Source organism: Apodemus sylvaticus, chromosome 8 (genome assembly GCF_947179515.1).
Source record: "Apodemus sylvaticus chromosome 8, mApoSyl1.1, whole genome shotgun sequence".
NCBI classification, from domain to species: Eukaryota; Metazoa; Chordata; class Mammalia; order Rodentia; family Muridae; genus Apodemus; species Apodemus sylvaticus.
Genome location: NC_067479.1, coordinates 97,728,258 through 97,737,006, shown reverse-complemented (window position 1 = coordinate 97,737,006; position 8,749 = coordinate 97,728,258). Strand labels below are relative to the sequence as shown.

Below are 8,749 nucleotides of genomic sequence, written 5' to 3'. Positions count from 1 at the left end.
TCCCTCTCCTGACAGAATTGCTCTCAGAGACAGTATGAGGACTGGAGGCAGGCAGCTAGGAGGTGTGAGTAGAAGAGAGATGTACTTCAGTCTCCCCAGAACAGCCACTATGGGGCTGCCTTTGAGGTGGCTGAGCTCCCACTTCTCAGAGAGAGAGAGAGAGAGGCTGGTAGTGAGGACAGGTAGATGAACCCCAGAGGATGCCTGAGCTCAGCGACCCCAACCCCCTTCCCCAGGCTGCTTGAGGTCGCAGGCAGGATCCCATGCTGGAGCCCCAGTAGTGGCCCAGAGAGCCTGCCACCACAGCTCTGGCTGTGGGGATCCTTCTCGGAGCCCTCAAGCCCTGCCTTACCCCCTCAGGGCCCGCTGCAGTATCTCCTTAGCTCTGGTAAGGGCCAATTCTGAAGGGACCACCACATTAGGGGTCACACCCACCCCTTCCCAGGAACTGCCGTCTGCGGCGCCCACAGAGCGAGCTGTGGGGATGGTGATGTAGAGATGGGTGTCGTCCACGTGGTAGGTCTGTGGTGGCTGGCAGCCTCCGCTTGTCACTTCGCCAATGACCAGGGCCCGGCCCAGCCTCTTCATGATGTAAGTAAATTCTTCAGCAGCGCCGGCTGTCACACCACTGGTCAGGATGGCCACACTCTTCTTGGAGCCATATCGTTCACCTGGAGGACAGAGGCCTGGGGTCAGATCAGCACCCTGCCACCTACGCTGTCTAGATACCAGGAGGAGGGACCCAGGTTTTGTCTTGTGGGGCATTGGCTTCCGCCTCCGCGAGAGAGGGGCACCCATTCATATGCCCAGGCGCTGTGGTGAGCTGTGTACGGTCCTATGGAAGGAGCGCTTGGCTTTTCCCAAGGACTGGGCTCGCAGCAATGTCCTGAATAATGGGGCCACCAACTCTGACCTAAGAGTCTTTTTGCTTTGGAATCCCAGAAGAACGTTTATTACTTTATGACTCATTGTCATTTGAAGTTTTTGAGTAGCTACATTAACAATTATAAAAGAAAACAAATGACATTAACTTTAATCGTGCTTTGATTAAATAGTATGTCAAAGAAACATTTACCTAAAGTGAAATTATTTCACTGAGGCATGAGGTCCATCTCCCTGCTTCTCCCCCCTTCCTTTCTTTCATTTCCACAGTGGGCTTTCTAGATCTGTGTGGAGTTTACAGTGATAACGCAGCTCAACAAGAGCCATTTATGTATAAGGTCTTAGTGCCTGAAGGCAGCTGGTGCATCCCATAATGGATGCCAAGCAAAGTTATAGAATCTCTAAATCTGAGGCTATTCTAACCTGGTTTTAAATATCTGCTTAAATTTAGAGTCCATCTGATTGTGTTGATTCTGACTTTTTCCTTTTACAATTTTCAATGTTATTGGATAAATAAATGTTATTGGAAGCCAAAGTAGCAACATGCTTATATAATGAGTAAATGTGGAAATGAAAGTGGCCAGATGCCTCTCTGGTCAGAGGAACCCTGTTGACCTCTCCAATGACCTCCTGTGCATGGGAACACAAGGTCTACCAGAGTCCTTGGTTCTTTGTGCTGGGCAGAGGCAGGGAGCCATTCGCCAAAAAATAAGGTTTTGAGAGTCCGGAGTCTGTGGAGCTCAGGCTGCCTCTGCTACTGTGGATGTGCTCCAGCCCAGGCAAGTAAAGGAGGGCCTGCTAGCATCTGGACATTTCTTCAGGTAATTGTGATGAGCTGTTGCTGAGAGTTCAAACAAGATGATCTCTAAAAGCACCCATTTGATTAGCAAGGTGAGGGGGCATCTTGGATCTATATCTGTTCTATAAGCTGCTAGCTACACTGTCAAGATGCACTGTCAAGAGGAGGCAAGGTGAGGGGGGCATCCTGGATCTGTATTTGTTCTATATGCTGTCAAGATGGGAGGGGGCATGCAGCTATCAGGCAAAGCAAACTTTGAATCTTAGCTCTTTCACTTATAAGCTGAGTGAGCTCAGACAAGACTTTCAAACCATCCGACTTCCTCTTTTCTTCTCTAGACACGGGCTTTCAGATATTGAAGGTTCTTCCAGTACTGTGTCCAGTGGGCCAGAACAGGGACCTTATTCTGTTATTGTTATTTTTATAACACTCAAGCTGTTTTTCTCTGATTTACTCAAAAGTTTTTTGGAACGAGAACAGGGAGAAGAAGGCTTCACGTACCTGTGAGTTGAGTGTGTGTCCAAAGTTCGCTCACCGAGTCGTTGGGCCGGTTGTAGATCTTGTCCAGCAGAATGGGAGGTGCCTCATCAAAGAAGTAGGAGCACAGGGCTGAGATGGAGGAGGTGGGGCCACCAATGTTGAACCTAGGGGAAGCAGGACAATGACTGAGGGGGTCTGAGCTCACAGGAGGGCACCCAGTGAGCCCCTCTCCCAGGTTGGCTCTTTGTCCTGTGAAGAAGGGTTCTAATTTCAGGGTACCTCAGTGCTGAGCACCCATCACAACTCCACAGGAGACATGAGGGTTCTCCAGAGGATTCTGCAGAGTCCTAGCCCCGTGAGACTAAATGAGCTAGTGGTCTAATGCTTCCAGAAAATGCTGGCTGGGTGTGGTGGCTCGCACTTTTAATCCCAGCACTTTAGGGAGGCAAAGAATCATATATTTCTGAGAGTTCAAGGCCAGCATGGATTGCATAGTGCATACCAGGTCTTCTGGGGGACTACTACATAGTGAGACTGTGTCTCAAAACAACAACAATAAAAACACTGAAAGAAAGAATTAAAAAAATGAAAAGAGGAGAAAGTGAAATACCAAACCTGGGTCCTGATCTTATATACTAATGTATTAAAGACTCCAACGAGTCCTCCAACAAATTGGGAATTTGCTTTCCCATGCATCAACCATGGACTGCTCCTCTGCGTTCATTCTGTCCATAAATAGAATACAGACTCCATCAAGTGCAGTAACACAAGTTCCGAACGACTCTTGGTGTGGCAGCGACTCCATTGTGGAGGAACACTGGGAGGGAGAAAGCCCACACTCAACCTTGTATTGCCCTCGCCTCTCTATCTGGCGCTGGCAAATATCAAGAGATTCTTAGAGCTGATGCCCATGATCTTGGCATCTGACCCCCAACCCCAGGGACAGAAGAATCTAAGTCCAGTGTGCTTCTAGTTGAGGATTCCCTTTAAAAAATGTGAATGATACATTCAATAAAAAGGATGTTTGGCCTGGTGGCACCTCTGGTATTTGTTAAGGTGTCTAAGGAATAAAGTGATCACTTAAGGTTTTGGGCAACTATAAAATCTGGCTATGGGAAATAATCTCCCAGAGAGGGATGCCGGTCTTATCATGATTCAGCGCCACCTAGTGACTGCAAAGAGACATACAAGAGCTGTAATTACAGCCGGCCTGGGTCCTTAGATGAGCTGATATTTGAGCCTTTCTCTTGCAGCAGAGACAAGGAAAAGGTTTCCATGGGTGAGAAACAGCCTGGCCTTTCTCATACTCGTGGATGGTGCTCGGACATACCCACCCAGGATCGGAGGAAGGCTTGAGTCTGGCCACTGCCTGAGGACTCTTCTGCACGGGGAAGTAGAGGTGGTGCAGGGGGTCTGTGATGGAAACTCACCACATACAAAGTGCTTTTGTTTTTTAGTTTTAAGTAGAGAGAGGTAAATGGGTAAAGATATCCAATAACCATTTTGTTATGCAAAGCTGTCTTGTTAGGGTAGCATCTGTTCATTTCCAGATTTTCCCCTGGGCCCTGGCTTTGCAATGGCCAGAGGATGGCTGTCTTGGGAGGGTGATTTTACAGTCGTATAACCACAGTGGAGGGCTGACCACCAGGATTATAGATTGTGCAATCTCCTTTGATGCTACTGCCAAAGGGTTGACATGGGGCCAAGGATCAGCAGGTTTATCTCTTTTGTCCCTGCTCCCCTCCTCCATTTGATTTCTTTTGTTTTGTCAGGCAACAGATGTGGGATAACTCTTTACTTCAAACACACATTGGGATCACCAGGGTAGCTTAAAAAGCTATCAGTGCTGAGGTCCCACCGGCCAATAAGATTGAACCTTTGGGCTGGCTGGTTAGGTCCCTGGTGGGGAGGTTGCCCGGTTCCTTTCAGCACCTTGATCGTTTCAAGGGGTCTTTCCCTCTGTTTTGGCCTATAGCTCCCACTATCCTCAGCCAGTGCTAAGCCCAACCCGGGCTCACTGTCTAGCCCACTGACCTCATGTCGATGATCAGGGCATCAGTGTGTACGATCTTCTTCCAGATGTGTTCTACCAGCAGCTCAGAGACCTGGGTGAGCAGTTCACAGTCCCCAAACATGTCGAACCTCAAATAGCCAATGTTGTCCTCAAGTACATTTGTGTGGAAGGAAAACTTGATCAGGTCTTCAAAGACTTCCGGGGAGGGGATCTGGAAGAGTGGGAAGCCTCGCTCAGTGTCTGGATAGCAGCAAATGGCAGTGCGCAGGAGTGGGCGCTACCATAGGCTGCTATGAGAAGGGAAGGAGTTGGTGGAGTCTGGGAAGGTAGCATGTGGGTGACAGGGCTAGAGTGGAGCCGCGTGTTGTGCATGAGTCAGCTGATCAGAGACATCCCTGCAGCAAGTGCTCAGGTCTGCCAAGCCCTCATTTGGTGTCTGGAGATGCAAGGCCCAGGTACCGTGCCTTTCTGATCCTTCCAACTATACCAGGCACTCCTCTGATGGTGTCCCTGGATCCATCTTCTCCTCTGATGGGATAGGGAGGGATCTGGTGCTGGGATAAGCACTTTGCAACCCCCGTCACATTGACAACCACCCTGTATAGAAGACACTATTATCCTCATCTTTCCAGAACAATCTGGAGGCACAGACAGAGTGACTGACTTGTCCGAGGCCCTCATAGACAGGAACAGGCGAAAGCCAGACAAGGAGCCCATTCCAAACTCAGTCCCACTCTTTCTCTCCATGGCCCTGGCTATTCTGGAAAATAATAGACATGAGAAATTTGGAAATTAGAATCCTAGAACCCCAGAAACACCCCTCCAATAGGATTCTACTTCTTCTCTCCCTCGTGCAGCGTAGGTAGGGTGGGCGTCCATGGATCCTGTCCACTTTGCCCTTCCCTTCCCATTCCCTCTCAGCAGCCACAGCTTAGTGCACCGTCGGTGCTCCCTGGCACTCTGGAGCTGGCTTTCAAGTAGTCTGACTGCAGCCATCTTGCTTCAAATTTCCTATCAAGCTGAGCCGCGGGGCAGACACACACACAACCTCAGCTCAGCCAGGGTGCATGCTGTGCATGGCTTGGAATGAAGATGGCGAGCTGGCTCCACACGAGGCCTTCAGGCTGTGCCTTTGCACTCGGCCACTCCAGGACCTGTGTCCAAGTCTCCACACTTCGCTCCTAAGGGCACATGGATCCAGGTAATGTAAGCTTCATATTTGCAGGGAAGGAAAAATCTCACGTTGGAGCCTCTGATAGTGGGGATTCATGAAAACCCTTGCCTCTGTCTGGCTGAGACAAAGCCTATCCTTTGCAAGGATCAAAGGTTGAATAATCTATAGAGCTGCTCAGGGACCCTGGAGCCAGAGAGTCGGGAGACGGGGAGGCAAAGTGAGGAAAGGACATGGCTAGGGAAAACATAAACTCAGAAGTAAGCCTTGCAGTGTACACACATCCACACATATGCCAACATCTGGACAACTCGCTCGCAGGATTGGGCTAGGCTAAGCCTCTGTTGCACCTTACCTGCATGGGCACAATTCCAGGAATTCGGTCTTTGGCATCCTCTGGGATGTGTGCTGTCTTCAGGTGTGGGTCTCCAGAGAGCATTTGCAGGTCTGCCCCCAGCATCTCAGCCAAGGCCCCTTCTGAAGTCACCCTTGCATAGCGGCTCTGCAGACCGCTTAGCTTGGCAGCCATCTTGGCCCCCAATTCAGGGGATGCGTAGTTATCAGCCACCAGTTTCCCAGCTGTCTGCAGTACTGTGGGCACCTTGGAACGCAGGGCCACTATGTCCTGGGCTGTGGAAAGGGCCTCGCTCATGGGCACAGTGATGTCGGGTTCCACACCAGCCAAGTCCCAGGCCTCACCAGTGGTGGCACTCAGGGCCATCTGAGTAGGCATGGAGGCATATAAGGGGCTGTTGCCCACCTGGTAGATGCCCACGGAGAGTGCCCCTCCAGCTGTGGGCTCTCCTATCACAGTGGCACGCTGTAGGTCCTGCATAGTATGAGCAAAGGCCTCAGCTGCAGAGCCACTGGTGTGGCTCATGAGGATGTAGAGGTCCTTGTGGGATCCGTAGCGTTGCCCAGCAACCAGCGGCAGGGTCCATATCTCTGTGACCTTAGATGTGGCCCTGTCAAAAACAGAGTAGAGGTGCTGGCGGGGCTCTGCCTCAAAAAAATAGGAGCAGAGTAGAGGAACGGCGGAAGAGTAGCTGCCTGGGTTGTAGCGCAGGTCAACGACCAGCGCAGCCGTGTCCACCAGCCTCTGCCATACCAGCCGAACTAACTGAGGCCCAATGGCCTTTACCGTCTCCAGCTCAGCCATGGCGTCAAAACGCAAGTAGCCCAGCTGGCCGGGTAGCACATCCGTTTTGAACAGAGCCTCTATGAGATAGGAGAGTTCCTCTGGGGAGGGAACAGCAGGGGGAGGCAAGGGGACCTCCTCTGCCACCAGCTCACCAGGGCTATGGAAGACCAGCAGACGGTGGTCCTCAGATACCTCCTGAAGGTCAGCGGTGAGCTGAGAAGCCAGGGACTCCAAGTCCACAGCTGTGCGGTAGGCTCCTTGGGACAGCTTGGACTGCAGGAGTGCTCTGGCCTGCTCTGCGATCTCTGGCCGGGCATAGTGAGCCTCCAGCAGGTGACCGGTGCCCTCTACCAAGGCCCCCAGACTGCGATGGAAGTCCAGGACCTCCTGAGCTCTCTCTAAGGCCTCCTCAGCCAGCACGATGGCATCCGGCACCACCCCACCCCCCAGCCAGGCCTCACCGTGATTGTCAATGAAAGTGAGCACAGGTACCGTGAGGGCCAGGCCACCCTCCGGTGAGTCCAGCAGCGGCACCGTACACGTGTGCAACAGGCTCCCCGCGGTGATTTCGCCGACCAGTGTAGCCCAGCCCAGTGACTGCATGAGGAAGGCAAACTCTTCGGCAGCTGTGGCGGTTCTGTGGCTAGTAAGCAGGTACACCCCACGCCGGTTACCATATCGTTGGCCAAGCAGCTCCCTGTGACTGAAGTGCTCCTGGGTGACATTGGTGCGGCGGTCATAGGTGGTGAAGAGACGTACAGGCCCGGCCTCAGGACCCTGGAAGTAGGACAGCACCAGAGGCACAGCAGAGGACGGACCCCCAGGATTGTGACGCAGGTCCATAATGAGGTGCTCTGTGTCCTGCAGGGGCTCCCACACTTGCTGCAGCACATAAGGGCCCAGGGTCCTCAGCACAGAAGCGTCTGCAAATCTATCAAAGCGCAGGTAGCCCACATTGCCCGGCAGCACGGACACCTGAAACACAGAGTCCACAAGGGCCCTTCGGGCATCTTCTTCCTTGGGCACCTCAGGGGTGGCTTCTGGGGGTTCATTAGGCCCAGACTCAGGTCTTGAGGAGGCTTCTCTGGGTCCAGTGGCTCTCACCAGGAGCCTGGGATCCTCCGACACAGCCTGCAAGCCAGCGTTGAGCTTTGTCACCAGGTCCTCTTCAGAGACCACGGTTGAGTAGTCCATGCTAGCCAGGTGGTGCAGCAGGCCCGGCACTCGGTCCACTAATGTGTAATAGTCCTGGAGGGCTTCCTGAAGTCGGAGGACAACCCCAGGCAGGGCTCGGCGCAGAGTGAGGATGGCCAGGGCCTTCTCTAGGGCTTGCTCTGCAGGTGTCCTCACACAGGGCAGCACTCCACTGCCTTCCCACGTCTGGCCGCCTCCACCCAGGGGTCCCAGGGACCTGGACACAGGCACTGTGAGGAAGAAGTTGGACTGGCCTATTCTCAGCTTCTGGAGGTCCAGGGCTCCACCCTCCGTCCGCTCACCCACCACAATGGCCCTGCGCATCTGCTTGAGGATGTAGGCGATGTCTTCAGCGACTCCCCCGGTGTGTCCACTGGTGAGGATCACCACGTCCTTGTCAGCACTGTATCTCTCCCCTAGGACCTTGGGCAAGGTCCAGATCTCTGTGGTGGTGTTGGAGGGACGATCGTAGATGGTATCCACGTGCATGACAGTGTTCCCAGGGTGCAAGTAAGAGATGACATAAGGGATCCCAGAGACGTGGCCGCCAGTGCAGTGCCGGAGATCTAGCACCAAGGAGGAGGTGCCCATGAGCTGCTTCCACACATGGCTCACTAAGAACTCCCCCAGCTCACTCAGTACCTCCTGGCCAGGGAGGTCATCCACCCGTAGGTAGCCCACGTTGCCCTCAAGCACCTCATGGTGAATGTTCCTCTGTACCTGGGCCAGCAGTTCTTCTCGGGTGAGGTTGGTGAGCGCTGGGGCTTGCTGGGGAGTCTCGAGGCTACTGGGCTCATAAGAGATGAAGAGACGTGGGTCATTCAAGGAGCTCTGTACTCCAGCCGTCAGCACGCGGGCCAGCGTCTGAGGGTCTGAGATACCCAGGATCTCATGACTCTTCATAGCCTGCTCAATGGCCGCTTGCATTCCCATCAGGTTCTCTGGGAAGCAGTAGTTATCCAGGAGGACCTTGGCCATATCCAGTACCAGGCTTGGCTGGAAGAGCTGCGTGGGACCAGCCAGAATGCAGAGCAGTGTGGACAGAACCAGGAGCCATTCTCTCGTCAT

The 8,749-nt window shown here is 53.0% G+C and overlaps 1 protein-coding gene across 1 annotated transcript; it reads right to left on the bottom strand.

Annotated features, from left to right (window-relative positions):
- Positions 1-85: 85 nt before the first annotated feature.
- Positions 86-8,749, bottom strand: Rbp3 (retinol binding protein 3). Its single transcript, XM_052190665.1, has 4 exons — positions 5,702-8,749; positions 4,196-4,386; positions 2,183-2,325; positions 86-671 (listed from the first exon to the last, which is right to left on the bottom strand). Exons 1-4 carry the CDS (start codon positions 8,747-8,749, stop codon positions 349-351), a joined length of 3,705 nt encoding a protein of 1,234 aa, XP_052046625.1. The 3' UTR covers positions 86-348.

Bases quoted from the DNA above. Each gene is read 5' to 3' on its own strand.
- Rbp3 (XM_052190665.1), bottom strand. From the start codon at position 8,749: ATGACGAGAGAATGGCTCCTGGTTCTGTCCACACTGCTCTGCATTCTG. The intron at 4,387-5,701 runs GTAAGGTGCAAC...CCACTCTTCCAG, and splicing joins CTGGAATTGTGCCCATGCAG to ATCCCCTCCCCGGAAGTCTT. The intron at 2,326-4,195 runs GTCAGTGGGCTA...TGCTTCCCCTAG, and splicing joins GCCCTGATCATCGACATGAG to GTTCAACATTGGTGGCCCCA.